The sequence below is a fragment of the Phyllostomus hastatus genome, unplaced genomic scaffold (genome assembly GCF_019186645.2).
Source record: "Phyllostomus hastatus isolate PE091 unplaced genomic scaffold, TTU_PhHast_1.1 phas_contig_150, whole genome shotgun sequence".
Taxonomy (NCBI): Eukaryota; Metazoa; Chordata; class Mammalia; order Chiroptera; family Phyllostomidae; genus Phyllostomus; species Phyllostomus hastatus.
Window position 1 is genome coordinate 22591778 of NW_025333611.1, and position 26826 is coordinate 22618603.

Sequence of the window (26826 nt, forward strand, 5' to 3'; positions counted from 1 at the left end):
GGCAGAAAAGTTCTGGTCCCTGTTCCCCCTTCTATTCCTAGCACAGAGGGCTTAAGCTAGGAGCTGAGAAGCTCTTTTTCCATTGTGTCTTCTCTTTTTGAGGTTTGGAACCCCAGGCCTTGCCCTTTAACTCTACCAAGGGACTGCATGCATCATCTAAGGTTGAGCAAAAGGGACCAGGATGTCCACTTCCTGCCTGCCTAAGCGAGCCCACTTCTCTTTGCTGTCCTGGAGCACAGGTGTCTGGGGGAAGGCTGCAACCTAGGGGCTGTGGCTGCCGGAGTAAACGCCGCCCTCAGCTGCGTGGCACGGGAGGAGGGAAGTTGGGAGAGTGCGTCTACGCTTTTCACCTGAGCCTGCAAGCCAGCGGCTGGCTGCCCAGGTGCCGGTTCGCGGCTGCGTGCGCTCCACTGCAGCAGAGAGCAGCCGCTGCTGGGGAAGAGTCCCGGGGCTGTGACGCGGTTGGGAGGAGCCTCGCCTCTAATGCACCAGCCGCCTCCAGCCTCCTGCAGCAGCAGCAGCAGCAGCAGCAGCGGGAGCAGCGGCAGCTGCTGCGAGTGCGCGCGTGTGGGTGTGAGGGTGAGTGCGCTGGTGCCGGCCGCAGCGCCCAGCCCAGCTCCCCGCCGGCTTCCTTTCCCTCACGGGCCAAAGCCGCCCTCCCGTGGGACCAGCACCCTCTCCTAGGCCGGGCCAGCCTGAATCCTGCCCCTGCCATCTCGCCACTGCAGCTCGGGTCCAGAAAGGCACCATTTTGTCGCGGCTGCGTGCTCTCCCAAGGGGAGGAGGGATCTTTTTTACATTTCGGAGCGGCTGCCAACGAGGGGAACCTGTTGGGCATCTCCTCTGCTCGGCGTGTGAGCGCCTCTCGGGCGGCGGGCGGGACCAGACCCCTCGGGGCACGGCGCATCTTGGCACCGGAGGCAGGCGCAGCATCCTCGCTGGGAATTGGAGCTGGAGTGAGCGCACCGCAGGAGGAGCCGCCGCAGCCTCGGAGATCCCGAGTGGAGGAGGTGACAGCTCCATTGCCGGGTTTTTATTTTTTTTTCTCTCCGCCTCCCCGTCTCCTCCTCAGGCTCGGACCATGGTGCAGTCCCACTGGCTCCCCTGCCCCCCTCTCCTGTGAGACTGGCTGCGGGGAGGGATCATGGATACTTGTCTGCCGGCTTCTGGTTCCCACGCAAGTAAGCCTGCTGTCAATGGAGGAGGACATTGATACCCGCAAAATCAACAACAGTTTCCTGCGCGACCACAGCTATGCGACCGAAGGTAACGCCAGCCCCCGCCGCATTCCGCCGCTGGGGCCGGGCGCAAGTTGCGGATCGCTGTGCTTCGCGAGCTGCTGGGCGCGTAGTGACGGAGACTCCTCCGGGGCTGGGGCGGGGGCTCGGCTCGCAGGGGCGGCTGCCGGTGCGCCCCACATCCATCCGGGCTCCGCGAGGCGAGCCCAGCGTTCAGCAGCAGGTGGACCCGGCGCCCACGGGAGTTAAAATGGCCCTCGGGGATTAGGCTTTTCAGGGTGGGGCTCCCGACCGGCAAAATGACTCCCAGAAGGCAGATGACCCTTCCCCCAAGGTGTTTGCAGGGGGGTCTTGTGGGGACAGAAGAAGGAAGGGGGCCAGAAGGACCGTGGGGTCTTCCCCTCCCTGAGTGGAATGATGCCTCTCTCTCTCAGTGGCTGTAGGGAGGGCATGGTTTCATTTCCTGCCGGTTCATCTCTCTGGCCCGGTTACCTGTTCAGACAATCAAACCCCGAAAAAGCGCTTTGCAGAAGGGTGAGCCCTTCTCCCCTTCTAAGTGTATTAGCAAGAATTGAAAAGGTGGTGGGGAAAACGGTGTTCCCGGTGGCGAGCAAATGAGCCTGACACGTGGGGCAAGCAATGCGATCAGTGGAGCCTTTAAAAATCACCATTATGAATTCTGCTGCAGTAGTTTCTGCTGAATCAACAGCCAGCAGAAAGCAAGAAGGTTCAGTAGGCTGAGCTTTGCCAGGAGGTGAAATTGTCTCTCTCTCTCTCTCTCTCCCCCAGCTTGTTCTGATATTAGCCTGAGTGCGGTGCAGGCAGGCAGGGGAAAGTCAGCAGGTGGAACCCATTCCACCTTTTGTGTGTGAATAGAGTGGAGGCATTTTTTTTTAATACCAAAACTTTTGTATTTTTGCTTTCATTTTCTGCCTGTAGGCCTTTATCTTTAACCACTCCTATAAAGTGTTGCATTATCATATGGTCATATCCTCTCGAGGAAATGTGTGTAAAAGTGCTTTAGGAAAATGTAGCAAAGTATGTTAATTTAAGACCATTATTCTTGGCTGCTGAAATTTCTATATTATTTTTAAAATCAAGATTACTAGAGAAATGTTATGGGGAAGTACAAGAATTCAAGTTCTGAAGGAAACAAACCAAAAAAACAACTTGGAGGTAGCGCTATCAATTTCTTCTGTAAATATCCCGAGAAGTTTTAGATAAAAAGACTGCCCAGCACTATTGAAAATATATTCTCTATTCACCATTATGGTTGGAGAGCCGCAAGCCTGATATGTCCCCGGGGCTAGACAGATCCAGCAGAGTTGGGTAAGCTCTGGCCCCCAGGAGCTTAGAGGTGGCTTTTAAAATGTTGGTCCTGTCCCTCCCCCATACCAAGCGCTGCTGTTGCTGATTCTATTTGCATGACTGAGTGGCTGTAAGATGTTCTTCCTCAGTCTTGGTGCTTTGTCACTGGCTTAGTTACCAGGTAGAACATGATTAGCTCTGTGTCTGAGCATGGCATCCAAGAAGGAAGGTGGCCTTGGGTCTGTTGGCTTTTTCCGGGGGCCACTTTTTCCGTTTGTGACAACAAAGGAAGAGGGCTCCCTTCGTGTTGTCTTGTATATTGCATTGTGCTTCCAAGTAACAGGCACAGGAAACTTACTGAGCTGATAAGATGGGCAGATTGGGGCCGTGTGTGTAGAGGTGTCATCTGCAGAAAAAGAAATGAGCTAAACATGGCATTCCTTCCTGCTTTCAGCACCCTAGCTACTACCTAATCTCTGTTCCTATTTTATGGCATTTTTGTAAACTGATTCTGGAGGAAATATCTGGGTTTACATAATCGAAAGTGAGACAGAGAGCTTTCTGAAATCTTTCTAAATCACCCTCTCAGATATTCCTGTCTCCGTCTGTCTCTTAGACTTAGAAAATGTAGAAAGCGGGAGTTGGGTAGAGCAGGAAGTCCTCTATGGTCTTATTCTGTTCATTTTAGGGGGCATTCATGCAATCATGCCATCCAGAGGCACAAGAGCCCCTCTTCTCCTGGTGAAAACCTTACAAGTGATGGTGCAGCTGGAAAGAGCACCAGATCAAAATACTCTTTGCTAAAACCCACTTTATTGGGGGCTTGCCCCCAAAGTTCTCTTCTCCTTTGTTAACTTAAACCCAGTTTCTGAGGAATGAGCCTCTTAGTCCTTCTGTAGACTTTGCTTTTCTTTTTGTCTCCTTTGATAATTTCTGCATTTTGCCTACCTTCCCAGATGTCAGATTCCTTTTCTCCAAGATCTCCTTCCCATTTATCCCCGAACTGTTCTTGCCTGTGCTCAGACCATGCCACACTGCAGTATTCTATTTAAAGCTGGAAGGGTTTTTGCTGTGTAGTTAGTGTGAAGGACTCTAAGCTCAATTTGCATCGTAAGTGGTAGCTGCCTGGCAAGTTGATTCAGCTAAGAGCAATGCAAATGCTAAAGGACACTTTTACCCAGGATCACAAGGTGTCCTCTCTCTCTCTCTCTGATGTGTATTTATTAAAGACATTTCTGTGACTACTCCTTTATGCTGGACATTAAAGTTACCACCCTCCCCTACCTTTTTCTCTTTTCTCCCTTTTTAAAATTACCATCTTTGAGCATCTTCTATATTCCAAGCACTGTGCTGAGCTTTTTATAGTAGGATTTTAACATAGCCAAAGTCTGCTAAGTGGATGTTGTTATTCCCATTTTCAAATAATGAAACTGAGCAACAGAGACCCAGGGGTGTTACTGATTTGCCAAGGTCACCCCTGCAGCCAAGGCAAGGGCTTGTCTTCAAACTCCAGACCCACCAGGGTCACTTCCACTAGGAAATTCTGCATTGCCTCATTTTTCTTTGACCATGAGCTACTGTTATGGGGACGGTCACAATGGTTTTATCTTTGTGTGTAAGCGTATTTCCATCTGGGGTCAATTCCTTTGCAGGGATGATTTGAAAGTGCGTGTATGGGGTTATATATGAGGAAAAGCATGGGTGGAGTTGGAATAACCACAAAAAAGTGGGTTTACTGGGGGTCTTTTTTTCAATATGGAATTCTGAGTTTTCTAACCAATGGCTTATCTCTCAAATCTCTCTCATCCACGTGTGGATTTCTTTCTATATTTTTAGACTTGTTAGAACCAACTGAAATCCCCTCTCCATTAGAGCAGTCTGCACGTTTTCTAGACTAATCTTCCTACTCACAAATGAGGCCACAGAGAGAATAATCTACATAGGTAGAGTTTACAGGAATGGCCATCTGGTTAGAAGAAGAAATCAGAGAACATGTTTTATTTTTTAATTTAATCTTTATTTTTCCCAATACTACTTAGTCCCCTTATACCCCTCTCGCCCCAGCAGTCACCACACTGTTGTCCATGTCTGTGAGTCCTATTTCCTTTTTGCTCAGTCCCTGTACCCTGAACCCTCCTCCCACCCACAGCTGTCATCCAGCTCTCCATCTATGAGTCTGTCCCCATTTTCCTTGTTAGTTCAGTTTGTTCATTACATTCCACATATGAGTGAAATCTTACGGTATTTGTCTTTCTATGGCTGGCTTATTTCACTTAGCATAATGTTCTCCAGGTCCATCCACACTGTCACAAAAGGTAAAATTTTCCTCTTTTTTTTTTTATAGCTGAGTAGTATTCCATTGTGTAAATGCCCCATAGTTGTTTTATCCACTTATCTACTGATAGACATTTGGGCTGCTTCCATATCTTGGTGATTGTAAATAATGCTGCAATGAACATAGTGTTTATGTTCTTTCAAATTAGTGTTTGGGGATTTTTTCAGGTATATTCCCAGAAGTGGGATTGCTAGGTTGAAAAGTAGATCCATTTTTAATTTTTTGAGGTATCTCCATACTGCTTTCCATAGTGGCTGCACCAGTCTGCATTCCCACCAACAATGTAAAAGGGTTCTCTTTTTTCCACATTCTCACCAACATTTGTTGTTGTACTGATGATAGCTATTCTCATTGTGGTTTTAATTTGCATTTCTCCAATGATTAGTGATGTTGAGCATCTTTTCATGTGTCTATTGGCCATCTGTGTGTCCTCTTTGGAGAAGTGTCTATTCAGGTCCTTTGCCCGTTTTTAAATTGGATTGGTTGTTTTTCTGGTGTTGAGTTTTGTAAGTTCTTTATAAATTTTGGATATTAATCCCTTATCAGATGTATTGGCGGATATGTTCCCCCATTCTGTGGGTTGTCTTTTTATCTTGTTGATGATTTTTTTTGCCATGCAAGAAAATTTTAGTTTGATGTAGTCCCATTTGTTTATTTTTTCTTTTGTTTCCCTTCCTATGAGCAATGTCAGAAATCTTGCTATGTTTTCTTCTACAGTTTTTATGCTTTCAGGTTTAACATTTAAGTCTTTGATTCATTTTGAATTTATTCTTTGTGGTGTAAAAAAGTGGTCTAGTTTCATTTTTCTGCACGTATCTGTCCAATTTCCAAACACTATTTACTGAATAAACTATAGTTAGCCCATTGTATGTGCTTGTTTCCTCTGCCAAATATTAATCGACTGTAAAGGTGTGGGTGTATTTCTGGGCTCTCTATTCTACTCCTTTGATCTATGTGTCTGTTTTTATACCAATACCATGCTGTTTTGATTACTAAGGCCTTATAGTATAGTTTGATATTAGTTAGTGTGATTCCTGCAACTTTGTTCTTTCTCAGGATCACTCTTCCTACACTTCCATATAAATTTTTGAAACATTTGTTTCAATTCTGTGAAATATGTCACTGGAATCTTGATAGGAATTGCACTGAATCTATAGATTGCTTTTGGTAGTATGGACATTTTAATGATAAGACATCAAAGAAATTGAAGGTGATATGAATAAGTGGAAGCACATACTGTGTTCATGGACAGAGAACATGTTTTAAGATAACTACTCTGTTCTCAGTTTCCTTAGCTGTAAAATGGGAATAACAATAGAAGCTATGCCACAGGAAAAAATTATTTAATGCAGGAAAAGCACTGAAAATAGTGCCTAATATTAAGCCAGACCTCAATAAATGCCCTTAGTATATTTTAACTGTAGTTACTATTACTTAACACTGCATTTTCATAGCAAGCACTCTTTTTCCTCGGAATGTGTTGATTTGGGTTTATCTCAAAGGGAAGGACTACTGGAGGCAGGGGAGAGGTCCCACTGAAACCCACCACAATACCCTCTGGGCTCGGCCACTAGCCTTGGTTCTTGCCGTCTACTAATTTGCCTTAATGTACTTGCTGGTTATATTCTGGTAGCAGTTAAGTTCTGTCTTCTTTCAGAAGCCTTTAAAAACCCATACTTTTATGCGTTTCTATGTTTGCATGTATTAAAGGCAGAACAAATTTATTGCGTGTAGCTCCTTCCAATAATTGATTCATTCTGCCTTTAAGTCCTCAGACAAATGTTAATTGACTTTCTGCAGAGGTATTCCAGCACGTTCCAATATAGACATGGCCTCTGTCCTCATGGTGCCTTCAGTCTAGCAGAAGAGGTAGACATGATGTAGCTTTGCAAGTAAACATATAGTTACCAATTGTGGTGAGTGCTATTCAGGAAAAGCACAAGCTGCCTTGAGGTCATATGTAAGGCAGAAAGCCAGATCCATTTTAGATAGGGGGTTCAGAGAAAGTTTAAGCTGAGAACTAAAGGATGATTCAGAAATTAAGAAGCACTAAAGGCATTTCATGTAAAGGGACAATCAGTACAAAGCCCAGAGATTTAAAACAGAAAGATTTAAGGAATGGAAAGATGCCTGTGGCCGGCGTGTAGGGAACAAGGGGAAGCATGACGAAAATGTGAGTGGAGCCTGCAGTTTACTTTAGAATGCACCAAAACCAAGAAAGATTAAGGCTAGGATAGAGGTTTGGATAAATGGGTAGATACCTAATAAAGCGAGTAGAAAATGGTAAAGTCCAGGGGGGTCAGTCAATGGAGAGTCGCTGTAATTTTGTTTTCAACTTTGCTTGTTCTCAGAATTTCATAATAAAATGTTAGAAGAAAGAGGTACTTAGGGACCTGATCACATTGAGCCTTGTTGAACGTAAGGAGTTTGGACTTTATCCAAAGATGGATCGAAAGCCATTAAAAGATTCTGATCGGGGGAAATATGATCAGGTTTGTTCTTTCAAAGCTCAGACTGGCTGCTTTGCAGGGTGGGGTCATGGAGCTGGGCAGCAAGAGAACAGCAGTGAAAGCGAGAGGACAGTTGGGAGATTGTGGCTCTGCTCTCAGCTGGTGGCAGCGGTGAAGATGGGGGAGCATTAGTTATGTTAAGAGATGCATTGTAGAAGGAGAATGGATAGGACTTACTCCATGTGACAGATTGGGTAGAAATGGAGAAGTAGATGGTGATAGTGTCAAGAAAGGCTCCCAGGATTTTTCCCTAAGAATGGATGCCTAATGGGGCATTTCACCGAAACTGGAAACAGACTTTGGAAGTTGATTAGTTTGAGGGGCATGTGTGACATCTAGTCTCACAGTGAGGCTCTCCGGTGAGCAGTTGGATATCTGGGTCTGCAGCTCAGAGGAAAGATCTGGACTAGACATACAATTTGGGACATCACCCATATTAAAACTATTTAAAACTGTGAAGAGATGCAATGATTGGGAGACCAGCACCCATGGCAGAATTTGAATCAATGAGTGAAAAATTACCAGGAAACTGATCTTGGCTTGGTATGAAGAAATTGTAACAAAAAGTACCTTCAATAGAATGGCTTATTAAGCGTAATTAATCACACACTGAAAGTATTCAAACAACACGATGTGACCATTTCTCAGAAATGTGATAGTCTGTGAAGAGTCCAGTCTTGGTTTGGTTGAGTTTAGCGGGTCTCTGAACTTGAGGTCTGTGTGATCTGTGAAATGTTATAGCTTCGTGGGTGTTATAAGAATAAAAGCAAAGAAGTAAAATTCGCTGCTCCTCCCACCCCAACACACACACCTTCAAGGAAGAGAGAAGCTATGATGAATAACACTGGAAAGGTACATAAAAAGGGCTCTTGAAATGGGGAGGCACTGGAAAAATAAATGGAGGCAGGGTGATGATGGAGAGCTGCCTTGTAGTTCCTTAAGTTGCTTTATGTATTTGTATGCAAATGCCAGGTCAGAATAGTGTTTCCAATGCATATGGATGAATGTTTGAGTTCCCCGCCGTTCTCAGAAAAATATGAAATGGAAGGTGGGCAGAAGCTGCTGAATGCTATTGTAAATGACCTTTCTGGGGATGGGAAATGTTCTGCTACTAAACGTAATAACCAGAGTGCATTGAAAATCACTAGCAAGTATTCATTATTAGCATCCAGGTCCCCAGGGGCAATCCCAAGCCCTTTATGAGGGCTGGTCAGAAACTTACCAATGAACCTGGGGTGAATAATATTAGGCCAGTCCTGTCAAAATATTGGTAATGCTCTCTGAAAAGAGCACAGCTGTAGACTGACATTCCTGGACTCTGGCATTTGCATTTACGATGAAATGAAGGGTCCAATTTACACACTTAGCTTAGGGTAGAGAACAAAGGTTTCTCAAGGACTGTATTCCAGACATTTTCCTAAGTGTTTCTTGTGAGTTGACTCCTTTAACCATTATCCATAGGCCTGAGAGAATGTTTGCATGAGCCCTGTTTTTCAAAATCAGACATTTTGAGGTTTGGAGGAGCAAAGAAAATTGTGTCTAGGGGCCATACTTATAAATGACGAAACCAGATTAGAACCCAGGACTGCCTGGATTGTAGGCATGTGCCCTTTGCCGGTCCCTGCTGCCTGTCGGATTTTAGGGGGCCATGCAGGTTGTGTTCTGTCCCCTGCAACCAACCCCACCTCTTCCCAGTACGCAGGGCACACGTCTGCACTGTACCCATGTGTCCCTCGGGGAAGGAGCTGAATTCCCCGACCCAGCACCTGAATCTGTAGTTGATTTACACCTGTAGATTTGTTCTACTCTGTAAGAAAAGAAGAGAAATACTTATGGACTTGAGCAATCAAAATGTGAAAATCAGCTGGGTTTTTATAGCCTTCTCCATGTCCCTCATGCCCAGTGCGGTCCCCAGGCTGAACTGAGATGGTCCCACTGGGCAGCTTGGCACCCATTCTGCAGAGCTGATGGCCACAGATAGAACTGCCTGGAGCAGGGCAAAGGCGTGGGACAGAGGCAGCTACATGGAGGCCGATGTTCTTTTGCACATAAATGTGGAGGCATCTGAGACCCCATTTTGATCAGAGCACCTGTCTAATGCTGCTCCTTGTTCCCCCAATAATGAGTTTATTCTCACCATACTCTCGCCAAGCTTGTCATCTTTTCTACTAAATTTCCTTCTTTTGTCTGTCCAGTAGAGCTCTAGAGCCAGGCTGAAAATCACCTCTGCCATACCAGTTCTGACCTCACTATCCCATTGGGAGCACAGCTTCTTTTTACAAGACCTCCAGGAGCTTTGTCTTAAATAATCTAGGAACCCTTGAATTCTTATGCTCCAAGTTCATAATTGAAAGAGCTAGGAGTGATGCTTGTGTGAAATTCATAGAAAACTAATTAGTATTCCTTTTTTTGGAGAAGGGGGCATGATGGGTAATAGAAAGAGAGTGGTTTATAGAGGGGCGAGTGAGACTCTGTTACGTGCTTTAGAGGAAACATGATTACTTACAGCAAATGAAAAGAAGTGAACACTCTGGGCAAGGAGCAAAAAGGTGCATGGAGTCGAAGGACCTGGAGGGGCCCCTGTAGGCAGTTTTCTAGCCCAAGAAAGATGAGGTCTGCTAGATAGATTGTGCCAAAGAGCAGCCTCCCTCTGAGAGGATGCGTTCCAGGGGTACTGGGCTGGGTGCTGAGGGATGGACAGCCTCCTCCATCGTGCACTGCCGATTCCACTGCTGTAAATCCATGTTTAGAAATGAACCTGAAGAGGCTGCAGAATGGCAGGCAACCTCTTCCACTTAATGGCAGGAGATCAACTGTGTGACCCTCGAGAGATGCACAGCATGCAGAAGGTGGGCAAGCTGGGAAGGGAATATTACAGCAAGAGGCTGAGCACTCGCAGGCGGGCTGACAGCCAGAATTCTCAGATCCCCAAGTACAAAGTGCACCAGGAAGCATTTCACCGAGAGTGTTTTACCAAAATGGAGAGCTGCACAAAAAACCCGAGGAGGGTAACTTTGCTCATGGAACTCAGCAGAAGTCAAGTTGGGGCCAGGGACACCCAACATAGGAGGTCTGTGGCTTCACAACAGCTGTGTTGTTGTCATTCACCTTCCTCCTTTAGGTCTTTTATGTTTTTATTTGTAAGACAAATAATACGTAAATGCCTTTTTTTTTTCACTTGAAAGGATTTGAGCATTATACAAGTGGATAAAGCAAATTATGAATCACCTTCCATCCCCACACCCACCCTGCTTCCCTGCCCAGGGGCTACCATTGTCAGTAGTTGGGTATGCATCCTTAGAGCCACCTTCGTGTGTTCATTCATTTAAATATACACAAACAGATATACGTTGGGGGAGGGATGGTTTCTCTGTGTAACTGAATGCACACCATTTATTTGCACTTTGTTTTTTCTCTCCCACTCAATGATAAAAGTCTGAAAGATCTTTCATGTTGGGACACCTACGTCCTCCTTCCTTCTCATGGCTGCATAGTGCCCGTGCTATGACTATACCATAGTTTCTTTAGTAATCCTCTTGTGAGTGGATGGGAAAGAGGTTCTAGTTTTTTGTATTACATAAGACACTGCAGTGATTAGTTATGCATATATGCTTTTGTTCCAATGTCCTCCTTCCTGATTTTATCATCTTTAAAGTCATGACATAGCTTCTCATTCTTAGCAAAATGGCAAGAGGGACTCTCTGGTCGTCTATTTATTCTCTAAGTAGCTTTGGATAAGCCAGTCAACCTCATGAACTTGAATTTCCTGAAGTAGAACATGGGAATACCTTGCATGTCTATGTACCTGTGCACGGTACTGCCTGCACCAAAACCATTGCAGACGTCAGTGTTAATAACAAATAATGGTGATTTCTGGCCCTTGTGGAAGGCTTACTGTGTGCCAGGGGTGGACTTGGGGCTTTAAAGTGTGTTTCCCATTGAATCCTCCCAACTCTATAGGTTGATACTGGCCTGTACCTCTTTAAGAGAAGAGTTCTTCTCTTCTGCTTCAACAGTTGAAGACAAATGAGTTCTTGTCCAAGGTTACCCAGCAGTGAGCGTGGCAGAACAGAAGTCACTCCCAGCTCTGTCTGGTTGTCAAGCCCATGTTCCTGAACTCCACAGCAGGTCGCGTCAATGGAGCATATGTGGACACACCTGTTTAAAAGAAGAGTCATGATGTTGACACAGAGGAAAGACTTTCTATTTTCATAAACAATGTGTTTTTGAATCAATACCAATACAAAGGGTCCAATTTTTATCAAGACTTTGAAAATGAATGGAGGGAATGAAGTATTCTAAGCACTGACGTGGATTATATTCTAAGTGGGTATTTTTTTTTCCAGTCCTGCCACTGTACTTAATCACATTTACTCTCTGGGCTTCAGTTTCTAATCTAGTAAAATGAGGTTGAAGAAGGGGATGGGCAGGCATGCTAACGGGCAGGCTTTCTGGTTGGAAGTTTCCGTGATGCACTACGTCTGTCTTTGTGACCGTAGATAGATCTCCTTGGTGTGTGCTGACGGTGTGTTCTGGGGCGAGTCGGGGGGACACAGGCATAGGCTTTACATGGTCCCAGGATTTCAGGCCTGGCTGCCCTTACCGATGGATCAGATCATCCTTCTTGCAAGAAGGCTCTGGTGCAGCCAAGAGGCGGAACCAGAAAGGGTTCCATCTCTTTGCCAAAAGCTGCTGCAGATGGAGGAGCCGGTCTGTCTGGGCGGCCCATGACTTTGAGAGGAGCCATTTGGCAAAGTTATTGGCAGGAGCTGCCTTGCAGCATGAATGCTGGAGACTGTCCTGGGGTGGAGTGAATCAGGGACGCAGCAAAGGTGGCTGGTGGAACAAATAACCATCTGGTGAGCCGGGCACTGCTCATCTTGCGGCACCGACATGCAAGAGCAAGTGCCAGTTGGTGAGGCTGAGCGCTCAGTGACACGATGTGACAGGCACAGTGGAATTTCTCCCTGGCTATTGTGTGCTTCATGGAGGGCGTTATAAACCCCATGTGAACCTGGCTCCTTCAGAAATCAGGAAGGCTCCAATGTCTTCCACTGTTCCAAAGTAGGAAAGGAAAGTCATCAATTCAGACAAAGCCCATGGATTGTATTTATCACCAGGTGCTATGCAGATTGTGCAGGGGACTATGGTGAAGTATAAGTTCTTGTTCTCAAGTATCTTCCCATCTATTCAGGCAGATGACATTCTGGCCTTCTCAAAATGTACTTCACCTTGTGCCAGGCTGTGTGAGTCTGTGCTGTGTTGGCCTATCAGTCACCCCAGGTGGCCGAGGTGGTAGAATCAGAGCCTGCTGGCTCTGGACCCACTTCCAGCAGTGCTGGCTCTGTGGTCTGACCGGTCATGCTGCATCTCTGATTGTTTTCTCTTTTCTATCCAAAATGGGTTTCCTTGGCATGGTTCCAATGAAACACACTCACCTGGATTCAGGGTGCTTCCTCCCGTAGGCTGATAGAGGACCATAGAGTCGCCAGCACATGAAACGACCATTTGCACATGGCTAAAGACAGTGGTGATTTCATAGCATCCTGAGCATTTCACACCCATGAACTGGGGACTGCGGCTGCACGCCAGGCACTTCTCCAGTTTCCTGTTCTCCTCTTCTGGAGAGGGATGGATGCAGGAGATCCTTTGCGAGAGGTGTGGCCCCATGGGGAGGTTGTCACCGCCAGAAGGGCTGATGTTTTCTTCCCTATAAAATGTGGGAGGAGATGAAGCAACATGCCCCCAGCTAATACGTTACTGGTTATATGTGAGAATTAAATAAATACAAAAGAATATCTCCCTTGTTCCCTACATTTGGGACCAATGGTTGACAGTACTTTGGAAAAGTTAAGGCAGAGAATTATAAAAAATGGCATACGTATTTGTTCCTCTATTTATTTTCATAATTGACTTTATTTATGGTCAGAACTACTGATTTTTATTGTATATTTTCCATTACCATTTATCCCCCTTATACCCTGTCCCACCTCCACCTCAGCCACCCAAGTCACTACACTGTTGTCTGTGTCCATGAGTCCTTCTTCCTTTGTGCTGGATCCCTCCACTCTTCAGCCCCTTCCAAGAGCTGCCTGCCTGCTCTCTGAACTATGGGTCTGTCTGTATTTTGCTTGTTTGTTCAGTTTGTTCATTAGGTTCCGCATACGAGTGAAATCATATGGTATTTGTCTTTCTCGGACTGACTGGAAGGGCTTTTGATGAATCAAGGCTTAATCCTTTAGCAAGGGTTTGCTGATTGAGGGTTATATTTTTATTATACAAACCACAGCCAGAATGGCCAAGACCACGTTTGGGTTTGGTCCTTGAGGCTGAGTGGGAGGGTAGACACCTGAGACGCAGCCGTGCCCCAGACCCATCTGGGTGTCTGTGCTTGTCCCCCGTCTTCTATCTCTCCGACCTTTAATTCACAGTGTTTGTCATCTTTTGAATGCATTCGACTCAGCTTTCATGTGAAACAAACACTCTTTCTTTTCACACCTTCTTTTCCTCACCTTCCGTGATGTTTAATTAAGTAACAAGCATAGCTGAAGGCAGGAGATGTGGGAACAAACACCCTGGCTCTCAGCAAACACTCAGCTCCAACCAGAAGAAGCTGAAAAGTGTGCCCCGGTACCAGAGACTGGCCCACTGATTAGAGCAGAGAGCATGCTATAGGCCTATTTTACAGAGGGAATGGAAGGCAGTTTTTCATCCAGTGAGTCTTCCACTTAGAAGTCTGTTAGGACAGCTTCTGTTGTAATTATAATGAGGAGGAAGAGCTCCCACATGCTGAGTGTTTGCTGTAAACTAGGAATTAGGTTAAGTCCTTTATATGTACTATATATGGTATACTCTATGTGTATGCATGGTGTACTATATATATAGATATAGATATGATAGAGATACATAAATACATGTGTGTGTATCATTTGATCCTCTCACCAACCGTCAGAAGTATCTACAATTAAAGCTGAATTAAGCGAGACTTTTAGGACTGTTTTTACTATTGTTTGTCCATCTTCTTATATACGGTGCCTGCCTGGCAAATAGCACACATTACATATTTATTAGGAAAGTTAAGGGAATAGATTTCTATTTTAGTGATGCCGAAACTGGGGCTTAGAGAATTTATGTAATCAGTGGACTCAGGACTTGAATGCATACAGCTGTGTTTGACACAAAAACGTATGTTCTTAAGAACAAACTTAGGTGTATTACAATAGTTTTTTTACAAAGTTCTTGGTCATACCTTTTGGATTCCGTATTGCCCTATGAATAACTTTGTAACAGGATAAAAATTTGGTATCATCTCCACTTTGTACAGGTGTGTAAATGTGCTAGAGCAGGGGTAAGGAAACTTCTGTAAATGGCTAAATAGTAAATATTTTAGGCTTGGCTGATCACACAGTCTGTCCCAACTACTCCACGCTGCCATTGGGGCGTGTGGGTCCGGCTGTGTTCTAGCAAAACTCTTCTTGCAAAATCCAATGGTGGCACATGGACGTTAGTTTGAAACCCAAAAGAAGTTTTAAAAATATTTTTCTTCCAAGTGATCGACTGCCGGCAGTGCTGGAGGGAAGCCGAACCAAACGGGAATGAGTTAGCAGGGAAAGGCAGGCCTGTGGGACTCCAGCAGATGGGGAGGCGCGGCAGGAGCTGCCCTAAGGGAGAGCGGAGTCTCGGGTGGGGAGTGGAGGCCAAAAGAGGCAAGGAAAGTGCTGTGTTCTTTGAGCGAATGAGCTGTAGGTGACAGGTGTGATAAACTGTTCAATAGCCCTGTGGAATACCTGCATGTAACCATAGCTCTTCCAAGTAGTGTCCCGCAATTGTTCACTCAGTAGTCATTTAGAAAATATTTATTCTGTACTAGGTATCATGCTAACATAAACAGGCATGCCATAAGAAAGAAGCAAACAGGTGTACCCCTCTCTCATAGAGCTGGTATTCTATTGGGAAGATCCATGTTAAATAAACACAAACACAAGAATATGACTATATGTCTTGTTAAATACTATATAGGAAAAGCAAAGAGGTTATGAGAGAATAAAATGTATGTTCACTAGTGAAAACTTGGAGCATAAAGAAAAGTGCAAAAAAGAAAATCACATTTACCTCTAGCCTCAGACATGATCATTATAAATGCTTTTTGATGTGTTTTGTTCCAGGGTGTGTGTGTGGGGCGGGGGGAGGACTGGGGGAGGAGCAAGAAAGAAAAAGAGAGGGTCAGTAATGAGTGAATACTGGAATTATGTAAAATGATATCCTGTCCATTACTATTTTGTTTTTGATTCAAGCACAATGCTGTGAGCATTTTTCTGTAATATCCTGTACTTAAACCAATCACCTAGTTTTAGCAATCACCTAATGCAGGAAGTTGGGACTATTTTCAATATTTTGCCATAGTAATTGTGTGGTAAAATTTGAACTAACTTAAATCATTTACTTTAATAATTGTGTGATAAATAATTGAATTAATCTAAATCATCTTTTTGGTTATTTTCTTAGAACAAGTTTCTAACATCAAGATTGCTAGGATAAAGAGTACAGACAATTAATTTTATAGATAATATTAATCAGTTGCCATCTAAAAATGTGGTACCCTGGATCACCTTCACAGTTGCCCTGCTCTTTGTCCCCTTTGTTCAGTCTGTATTTTGCCTCTGCCTTACACTGGCACCAATTTTCAGGTTGTTGAAGTTCAGACCAGGAAACTTATGTGGGGTGAAGATTAGGGAAAAAAGTCCGTGAAGATCTAACCATGGAACTTGACTTTGATCCCATTGCCCTTGTTTTGCCCCAAAGCCCCCAACACTCTTACCTGTTCTGAGAGGAAGGCAAGCTCAGCTCTCAGCCTCTGCCGTTAAACACATGGGTGAGTAGCTTATTCTCTGGGATTTAGTGCCCATCTGTATTTTAAAAAATGACATTCATCGTTCCAGGGCATCATTTGTAGATAAGTATATGGAACCTAGTGACCCAGAAATGTCCATTTTTCTCAAACTGGTCTTCAAACAATAGTGGACCCAGAATGACGACAAGAATGGTGGGGAGGGGAGGTTCAAATATGACATTTCTGAAACCAACGTTACCTTTTCCTTTGTTTATCCCATGTATGGTCAAATGCAATTTCCACCCAGGCAAGTCTGAGTAAAACAGACTCTGTCATTGGCTTTACAGTTCCAGCCATGTCTAGTTTTCCCTAAAAATTGGGAGCATGATTTAATGGAAACGAAAAGTGCAAACCTTACAAACCACTGCTGGGATTGCATTTTTAGTGCATAATTTTTAGTCTCTCTTCAAACAATAGTGGCTGTCCGCACTTCAACAGTCTGTGGGGACTGCAGCTGGGAGTTGGTCTGTAGTTTCAGCTCGTTGTGCTTGAGTGTCCGCAGGCAAGTTTCTCCCTCTGAAGTGTCCTGAGGCATTGAAATGAGAATACTAAGTTTTCTAAGACATTTTTCATGTAAAAAAAATGTATGAAGTACTAAAAACTATCCACAGATTAGGACCTACGTGTTCAGTAGATAAAATGTAAAAGGATGTGTGGGTGGATGGGTGGACAGTTGAATGGATAAAGATTTGTGGCACCCTGGCTGGCGTAGCTCAGTGGATTGAGCACGGGCTGTGAACCAAAGTATCGCAGGTTCGATTCCCAGTCAGGGCACATGCCTGGGTTGCAGGCCATGACCCCCAGCAACTGCACATTGATGTTTCTCTCTCTCTCTCTTTCTCCCTCCCTTCCCTCTCTAAAAATAAATAAATAAAATCTTAAAAAAAAAAAGATTTGTGGTGCTTTGTAGATCCAGTTGCTTCCTCTGAGGACTAAAAGTGCCAAAGCAGCTTCTAGAAACATCAAGTTTAAAGTCATGATTTGGCATTATAACATTACCATCTGCCTCTCCTCGCCTGTCCCTCTGGCCAGAGGGCAGGGCCGGAGGGATGGGATGAAGCATTAGTCAGGGCAGTGCAGACCCTCAGGGTCGTGCTCCCAGGAAGCCAGTGGTGGTGCTGGTTTTCAAAAGGAAGACATGACAGAGGGGAGAAGAATTCTCTTGGAACCCTGAGCTAACAGAAGCGATGGGGACATTTTGGTGCTTCTAGCTGACATCTCTTGCCATGACAAATGTCTCATTCCATTCCAGTTCTGTAGGATTAGCCTAGGTGATCCTACTACTAATGTGTATTGGGTTGGCCAAAAAGTTCATTCATTTTTTTTCATACAGTGGCTCTAGTAGTGCTTCGTTGTCTTTAACTCCATTCAAAACAATTTTATTAGATTGTATTGTGACAGCTGTTACATCAGCATGTATTTTTTAAAAAATGATCAGAGTTGGTGAATTTTTGTATAGCCATTTTAATGTTGAAGATGGGAGAAAATACACAACATTTTCAGTACATTATACTTCATTATTTCAAGAAAGGTGAAAATGCAATTGAAACACAAAAAAAGATTTGTGCAGTGTTTAGAGAAGGTGCTGTGACTGACTAAATGTGTTAAAAGTGGTTTGGGAAGTTTCTTGGTACTATGCACATTTTGGCCAAATAATTCTTTGCTGCAGGGCTGTCTTATTCATTGGAAGATGTTTAGCAGCACCCCTGGCCTCTACCCACTAGAAGTCAATAGCAGGAGATGACTGACATGCTCAAAATATCCAAATCAACAAAGTTATTGGAGAAAGTGAAAAATGTGTCTTTTATTTTATGGAAACAAACTAAACAGACTTTCTGGCCAACCTAGTGCCATGCTTTGGAAATCAGAACACTCAGTCACTTCCTAGGACCCCTTGCAGGGGCAGAGGTCAAACACTTGCTACGGTCTCCCCAGGACCTGAAGAACTCTGCACCACGGTGGAAAGGCAGAAGCAATCTCAGTATCACGCTGTGGCTGCCAACGTGCTTACTCAGTTCCTAAGCTTTCTCAGCACAATTTGAGATGGAAATTTTCCGATCAGAATTTTTCCTACAAGTCTTAGAAACTTGGATCGGAGCCCGTTGTGCAGGCCAGGTTTTTTTTTTCTTCTTCCAGTTACTTGACAAGCAGGTTGCCTTTGAGTCACTCATATGGATGGCCTTGATCTAGACATTGGCACATGCTGAAACAGCATAAAATATTTTCCTACTCTTGCTCGACCCTTTAAGAAGATCAGTCTGTACACAGTTTTCTCCTGTTTATAAACCTTAATGTTTTCTGCCTGTCTCCTCATCTCCTGGGTCTCTCCTAACTGATCTCCAAAGGAACCGGACTGGCTTGGGCTGGGTCCTCCCCACGCTGGGCCATTCCTGCTTCCCTGCCCCACACGTGCTGTCCCCGCTTCCCCAGGACCTACCAGGCCTGCCGCAAATCCACATGTTCCCATGCAGGTTTTCCTGAACTCCCCAGGTTCTCACCTCCTGACAACAGTCCTGTGAGCTGTAGGTATTATCTCCACTTCACAAATGTGAGAACTGAAGGCCAAGTGCAGACAGCCATCCAGAAAGAGGTGGACCTGGATATTGTTTTCCCAACAAGAAAGGAGCTCTTAGAAGGCAGCCGTCACGTTTCTGCTTCTCCTACAGAGGACAGTGCAGTGCTCGGCACACGGGTGCTTAGCAGATGGTTTTGAACTTGACTTGAGTTTGATAATAGATTGGTAATACCTTTGTAGGTAGGAGAGCAGCCAGTTACATATTCTGTACTTGGGAAGTTAAACCTGTAGGTCCCTCTAAACAGGTTGAAGCCGGGTTCTCCCACCCCCACTACAGTGTAAAGATAGAGGGAACACGTCCAGTGATGTGCTATGTTATTTTGCAATCACTTGGAAACTGGCAGCTAATTAAAAGCGGAGCCTATTATTTATCCTGTAATTCATTCGTTTATGGGTTTGTCCTTTTATTGTACTCTTTAAGCATCCAGCAAGTATTGATTGAGCAACTGAAACCTCATTTATGTGTATGAGTTGGTATATGATTATATCAGTATGAAAAAATATATAACAGTTTATTAACACTGGTTGTGGGGGAGGGGCGAAGCAAGCAAAAATAAGACTACTGAAAAACTTAAAGATTGTCACATCCATGATTTTAAAAAAGGAATGAATTCCTCTTGTACAAATGTCTATGTATATACATAAGGAATTCCTAGTGAAGAATCGCTTCCAAAATATTGATAATGGTTATCTCAGATTGGTAGAGTTTTCAATAATTTTTACTATTTATCTGTATATTTTCAATAATATGTGGTAGTTTTAAAATAAGTATATAATTGCATAATAAAGACAAGCTGTTATTATGGTAAAAAAAGAATTCATGAGCGTGTGCTGTGCGCAGAGAACTAGTCTCTGGATATCAATGTAGTAAATGTTCGCCTCAGTCCTTCCTGTTACTTTGAAGTCACATTAATAATTTTTCAAGTGAAAATCTGTTTGAACCTGGAAAAGTAATGATAAGTGGACACTACTAACCGTCAAATTATGTAACAAGAGTCCCTTTCAAGCTCTTACCTGTAGGTCTGGGTGAAAGGGCTTTGTCAGTGAGCTTGGCCCTTAGGTTTAGAGCCTCTTCTGTCCCTGTGTCTGGGCTGAAACAATAAAGGTAAGATGATATCTCTGACCTCAGCCAATCATTTCATAAGGGGGCTGGGGAGGCGTCTGGATGAGTCAGTAAAAATTGCAATGATGGAAAAGCCATCTAAGAAAAAGTGTCCCAGGGCCCATGGGTCAGAGCCAGTTCCGCTGCATGGCAAGAATCTCACCGTCTGTGTTTATTGACACAGACGGTGGTTCTAATTACCCCCAAGGAATTCCTGGCATGTTTTGCCAAAGCCAGTCTGAAGATGTTTCTTCAGTGGATCGGTGACATCCCGACCAACTGGAGAGGTCTGCACATGGGGTCAAGTGTGGTACATCGCACCGTGACTGTTAGTGTCAGAGCATAGGTCTATTTTTATCAGAGTAATGTATGCAAGGAGCTGCCACTGTCCACTCATGAGATGCTCCTGACTTTGGAAAGTATGGCGTGTTTCATGTTTGAGAAGCCTTGGTTTGCTTGGCAGTGATTGATCATGGCCTCAGCAACCATCCTAACTTCTGGTTTTCTACTTTGGGTAAACTTGGCAAGATGATCCAGCGCCAAAGTCTCAGTGATTAATCAAGCAATCAGCTTTATAGCCCCACAACCAGTGACCTGAACGGATGAATGAGCCAAATACAGGCTCAAGGAAAACGTGTACTTACGATCTTTAGTCCCACCTGTTTGTGTTGACCTATGAAACGTTTCAAGAAAAGAACTGTAACAGGAAAAGCAGGACGATGGTGTCACATCAGAAACCCCTTTAATCTGTCAGATAATTTGAGGGGAAACCGTAGCCCAAGATGTATATGAAGGCACCAAAGAAATTGTTTTCTTGATTTTCACATCTTTGCTCTTGGATCTCTTGGTCTCACCCTTCCAATGAGATGTGAAAGTGCTCAAGAGTAATAAATCCTCTCTTGTATCGATCTCTCCAAGTTTAACTCCAGATGGAAATTTTTTTTCTCCTCCCTGCATAAAAATGTCCTTCACACTGTCCCCTTTCACTGCTGTCTCAACTGATCTCCCAAATTCTGCTCTCTAATGTGGACATGCAAGGGAGAAAAACATGAAACCATGAAATCTGAACAGGAACCCAAAGGCATCCTTAGCAAAATACATTCACCCCTTTGTTGAGCTACTGAGAGTGTCTCTCTCCTGTTTCATAACATAGCAGTTTGGTGATACTCCTTTTTGCTTACACAGAACAGTTTCTCAGACTATTTCATACCAACATGGGCTGATCTGGGGATTTGCCAGGCTTATACAGAAGTAAGGTCATTGGAATAAATCCCTTTTAACTGTCAAACCAGCTGACTGAAGAGTTCCACGGGTGTCTTTGGTAATTATCAGTTTTAAATAGTCCCCTTTCCTCTTGCCTTTTAAATTAGTCTGTCAGTAAACCAACTTGGCTGACCAGGTTGAAATGTTAGCAGCCAAATTTTAAGCAAGACAGAAGTTACATAAAACAGCCATACTGTCTTATACCCGTGAAGGGGTTTTATATTTCTACAAAGTATTTTCACAGCTCTTATCTACTATGCATAATAAATTTGGAGAATAAACTTTATTTTCATTTCCTTAAGAAGGAAACTGAGATGGGGGGGGGGGGGGGTTGATCAATCTGCCCGTGATCACATGGCTGATTTGTGGTGGAGACCAGACTGAGGTCCAGAGATTCTGGTTCCTAGAATAGAGTTCTTCCTGTGATACAAGAACACTGAATAAACCAATTATTTTTTTAATTTATTCATTTTTTAAATTTTATTTTAATTGTTCAAGTACAGTTTTCTATCTTTTACTCCCATCCCAGCCCACCCACCCAGTCCTCCCCACCTCCCTCCCATTTCCACCCACCTCTAGTTTTTGTCCATGTGTCCTTTATACTTGTTCCTGTAAACCTTTCCCCCTTTCCCCTGAAATTCCCTCCCCTCTCCTCTCTGAACACTGTCAGCCTGTTCTCTAGTTCAGTGTCTTTGGTTATATTTTGCTTGTTTCTTTGTTTTGTTGATTAGGTTCCTGTTAAAGGTGAGATCATATGGTATCAATTATTATTTTTTTATTATTTTATTTATTGATTTTTAGAGAGGGGGAAGGGAGGGAGAAAGAGAGGGAGAAAAACATTAATATGTGATTGCCTCTGGCTTGCCACCTACTGGGGACCTGGCCTGTGCCCTGAAAGGAAATCAAACCAGCGACCCTTTGCTTCGCAGTCCCAGGGCCCAATCCACTGAGCAACACCAGCCAGGGCCCAGTTTTTTTTTTTTAATATTTTTCAGTTGCAGTTTACATTCCATATTATTTTGTATTAGGTTCAGGTGTACAGCACAGTAGTTAGATAATCATATGCTTTACAGAGTGGTCCCCTTGACATTTGCAGTACTCACCTGGTACCTATAGAGTTATGACAATATCATTAACTATTCCCTGTGCTGTACTTTACATCCCTGCGACTATTCCGTGACTATCAATGTGTACTTCTTAATACTCTCACCTGTTTCATTCTCTCCCTTCTAGCAACCTTTTCTCTTTGTGTTTCTATTTTCTTTCTTTATTTTGCTGTTTAGATCATACATCTTGGTGAAATCATGGAATTTGTCTTTTTCTGATCAACTTATTTCACTTAACAATACCCTCTAGGTCCATCCATGCTGCTGCAAGTGGTAAGATTTCCTTCTTTTTATGGCTGAGCAGTATTCCATTGTGTATCTGTAGCACAGCTTTTTTATCCACTCATCTTCTGATGGACACTTGGGTCGGTTCCATATCTTCGGTATTGTAAATAATGCTGCTAAGAACATAGGGGTGAGTATATTCTTTTGAATTAGTGTTTTGGGTTTCTTTGGATATATACCCAGAAGTGAGAATGCTGGGTCATAAGGCAGATCCAGTTTGAATTTTTTGAGGAATGTCCACACTGTTTTCCACAGTGGCTGCACCAGCTTGCGTTCCCACTGACAGAGCACAAGGCTTTCCTTTGCTCCACGTCTTCACCAACACTTGTTTGTGGGTTTAGTGATGATAGTCATTGTGACAGGTGTGAAATTGTATCTCACTGTGGCTTTAGTTTGCATTTCTCTGGTGATTAGTGACGTTGAGCATCTTTTCAAATGTCTACTGGTCATCCGAACACTCTCCTTGCATTGTTTGTTTTTTTTTTGCTGTTGAGCTGAATAAACCAACTCTCACTGAACTCCCAACTAGGTCAAAACTCGTGGTCTTAGAAAAAAAATGTTCATTCTTGTTGACTTTCTGCAAGGTGTTAGCCACCTACATCCTTTGCACAAGGTTCTTTGGGGAGAGCAAGTGCCATAGCCCCGTGATTGTTGGGCCTAGGTGTGAGATGTGTCTCTTTCCTAAGGGCCAGTCATTGTTGCTGTTGTCAAGTGGAAGGGCTTTGGGGCCGCACTCCTGGCCAGTGCAGCAAGCTTCAAAGAACTAGGGTTTGTTGATTTTAAAGATGTGGAAAAGCTCAGTGAACTTAGCTCCAATTCATGACTAAATGCTACCCCCGGATATCCAACTCACAAGTATCTGTCATATGGAACAAGTAAGGCAGTAGGGAAGAAAGGCGATGGATTGATCATCTCCATCAGCCCCATTATCTCTGGAAACATAACACGAAGGCAGGGAGGCTACATTTACTGCGTGTTTTTTACGCACTATGTATATATTTTGCTTCATTTCTTCTTACATGAGTAGTTGACTTCTTTATTGAGAAGAAGGGCTTATTACTTAAATCCCCTAACTCTAATTTTCCATATTAAAATTGGGGCAATAATAGTAACCACCTTCCATGTTGTGAGGAGCCAATGAGAATAGTTGGTTCAGTGCCTGGCATATGTTGAACGTTCAGTAAATGGTTGTTTGAGTATTTCTAGAAGCTTTAGGGGGTCATAAGTATTATTTGAACAGAACCATACATTCTTTCTGTCCTCCAAATTCCTAGAGTTCAGGATTATACTAAAATATATATACAGGCATACCTCAGGGATATTGTAAGTTTGATTCCTGACCACCTGAATTAAATGGACTCAATCTGTTGTTGGTGGAGGGTCTTGCCTTCAATTCATTAAAAATTTAACATCTGTGAAGGGCAATGAAAGCAAAATGCATAGATGAGGTGCGCCTATGCTTAGGTGGTTAAGGACAAGAACTCGGGAGGCCGCTGGCTTTGTACCCTGGCTCCACTTGCTAGGTCTGTGACCTTGGGCAAGTTACTGACCTCTTTAAGCCCAGGTGCCTCCTCTGTAGATGAAGATAACAATGCTGAACATCCTAAGCTGTTTGTGAGTACAGGTATACCTGGTTTTATTGCACTTTTCTTTATTGAGCTTCACAAATGTTGTATTTATTTTTTTTTTACAAATTGAATGCAAGACCCTCCACCAGCAAAAAAGATTACCACTTGTTTTATTGCAATTATCACTTTATTGCAGTGGCCAGGAACTGACCCTGCAGTAGGTACGCTTGTATTGAATACAACAGCGTATGTAATGTGCTCAGTTAGAACACTCCCAGGTACATAGTCTGCAGTAACCATTCAATAATTTCAGGCTCTATGTGCATGAATATTAGTACAGTTATCTATCTGTCATAAAACATAATCATTAATTTTAAGAGACACTTGGTTTTGATTACAAAACAAAGTAGAAATAAGTTAACACCCCAACCTTAATCTTTGATCCACGATCAGTTAAGGCTAATGGTGACTGATCCCCTTCAGGTAATAAATATAACCTCAGATAATAGTAAATGAAATCCTGAGATAGGCTAAGCCAACTGCTGCCCTTTTCTGAGTGTGAAATAAAGTGTCAGGGACCTAAAGCCAGTTATCCCCTCTTTGCACCAGGAGTAGGACCATTTTAAAGGGTGATAGCTTTGAACTATTAAAAAATTAATGATAACAGGTTAATGAAACCCTCTTTATATTTAGTGGTATGTTGAAATCTATTAAAGCTCAATTTTGTGGGTTTTTTTTTAATCTTGCACCTTTATTTTTGGTACTACTTTTTGTATTGCCTTATTCACAGGTTCTCCTAGTTTATAATCTTATACCTGTGAATACTTCAAGAGGAAGAGAGCCCCATTTCACCTGTGGAATGACTTGCTCCTATTTGAGATGTTCACATTGCTTCAGAGTCGGTCTGTGTACCAGCGCTGTCTCCCTGTTTTTTGCTTTGCTCCTAGCCCCACTCTATGAAGCTTTACCTCAAAAACTTCATACCCTATGAACCCAGCCCCTCTTTAATGATAATATGTGAAGATCGCTCTCCTAACCACTCCAGCCTCCTGACTACTCCCTGGAGGCTCTTTTGTAGTTGTTTCCACCTGTAACAGGTATCAGAATCACCTGAGTCTACCTGTAACATGTATCAGAATCACCTGCTGTGTATGTTAAGTGGAACTTGCTGGGCTTCTCCGGAGTTGCTCATTGAAGGGGCTGGGGGTAAGGCCCGCAAATTGGGTTTCTGTCAGTGTCCCAGTTGCTGCCCAGGCTGCTGCCCTGACAGCACTTGAAGAACTGCTGCTCCCCCACACCGGAAGACAGCCCCCTTCCAGTGGAGGAGACTGGAGCACAGAGAGGTTTTGCAGAGTTGATGGCATCATCCTAGTGGCCTAGATGTTGACGGGCCAGGAGCCACCTCCCACAGAGAGACTGCACGGGGCCTGGGGAGTGTGCAGTGCACCTGTATGTTCCCGAAAGTCAAAGCAGCACCGCTGCCTGGAGTCTGGATCTGAACCCCGTGTTTGTCACAGGAGCCACGGGAGAGCCCAGCACAGAAATTATGAAGCATGAATTATCCAGATGAAAGCACCTATGGAAACAAAGGTATTATTATTGTTATTTATACCTACTGTTCTTAATGAAATAGCAATGTGGAAGCGCCGGCTATTTTGGAGTGCTCAACAGTTGCAATTCACCTTTTAAATAGAAAGTGTAGAGAGGAAACATCAGTTGACATACTGTTTTAAGAACTAGAAATACATTTTGATGAAGCGTGTTGGTACACAGCGGTGACAAATTATGACTGGTTGTAAAGCAACCAGGAGAGAGAGACTAGGCTAGATGAGGGCAGACCCCACTTTGTAGACACTAGAGAGAGAGAGAGAGTCGGTTAATGGACCAGACAGATATATTAACTCCCTTCACCAGGAAAAAGGGTTGGGGGTCAGGGAGTGAAGCAAGAGACCATATGGACTTATTCCTTTGTGTCTTATGAAGAATGAAAGGTCTCACTCCATGGGTAGTTTGGAATTAGCAAGTAGGTCCAGAAATCTCATGCAGGAAAAACAGTGACCTCTGACCTGTTTGGAACGTGTGGAAGCCTTTTCAATATAACCCGTAAGTCGTCCCACCTGATGTGGAAGAGGCACCATGAAGAACTCTGCGAGTGTTTTACAATTCACTTCTTGAACCTGTGTGGTGAGCTGCTTAGCTTTATAGCCTTTACCTTTGGCTGCATTTGGGGACCCTGGAAAATACAGTTTAGTACACAAGAATGACATATTTTTATTGAAGTAAAAGGATCCTCAGAGACTGTTCTTTGAGGTGGAGTTTGTAACAGAGGTAGACGAGGACACAGAGATGGATCAAAGGGGAAGACAATCAGAAAAGAGGAGCTACTTGTAAGGACAGGAATGAAGAAAGAAACATTAAAAAGTTCATAGAGAAGTGAAGTTAAAAAGTGGTCAAAGACTTAAAGGTAGAAGCAAACAAAGATCAGATGTGTAGACTGTGTGAGTGTGTCTGTGTTTGTGTGTATTTGCTGTCAGCCTGTGGGTGTGTGTCCCAAGGGGACTGTGCAACCTTAGCTTTAAATGGCTATAGATTCCACACAGGTTATATTTAATATTTTTTTAAAATATAAGCTAAGAGAGCAGGGTT

General features: G+C 43.7%; 1 protein-coding gene across 5 annotated transcripts in view; it reads left to right on the forward strand.

The window, feature by feature from the left end:
• The window catches only part of PPP2R2B (protein phosphatase 2 regulatory subunit Bbeta), a 407391-nt gene that overhangs the window by 153416 nt on the left and 227149 nt on the right, over window positions 1–26826 (forward strand). For 2 of the 5 annotated variants that reach the window (XM_045830216.1, XM_045830215.1), the window contains one exon: window positions 1073–1266. The exons of 2 other annotated variants lie outside the window; for them this stretch is intronic. In XM_045830216.1, the coding sequence (XP_045686172.1) occupies window positions 1073–1266 (194 nt within the window). Of the gene's footprint in view, window positions 1–464; window positions 580–1072; window positions 1267–26826 lie in introns of those variants that run through there. One more of the 5 variants, XM_045830219.1, reaches the window with a different exon arrangement.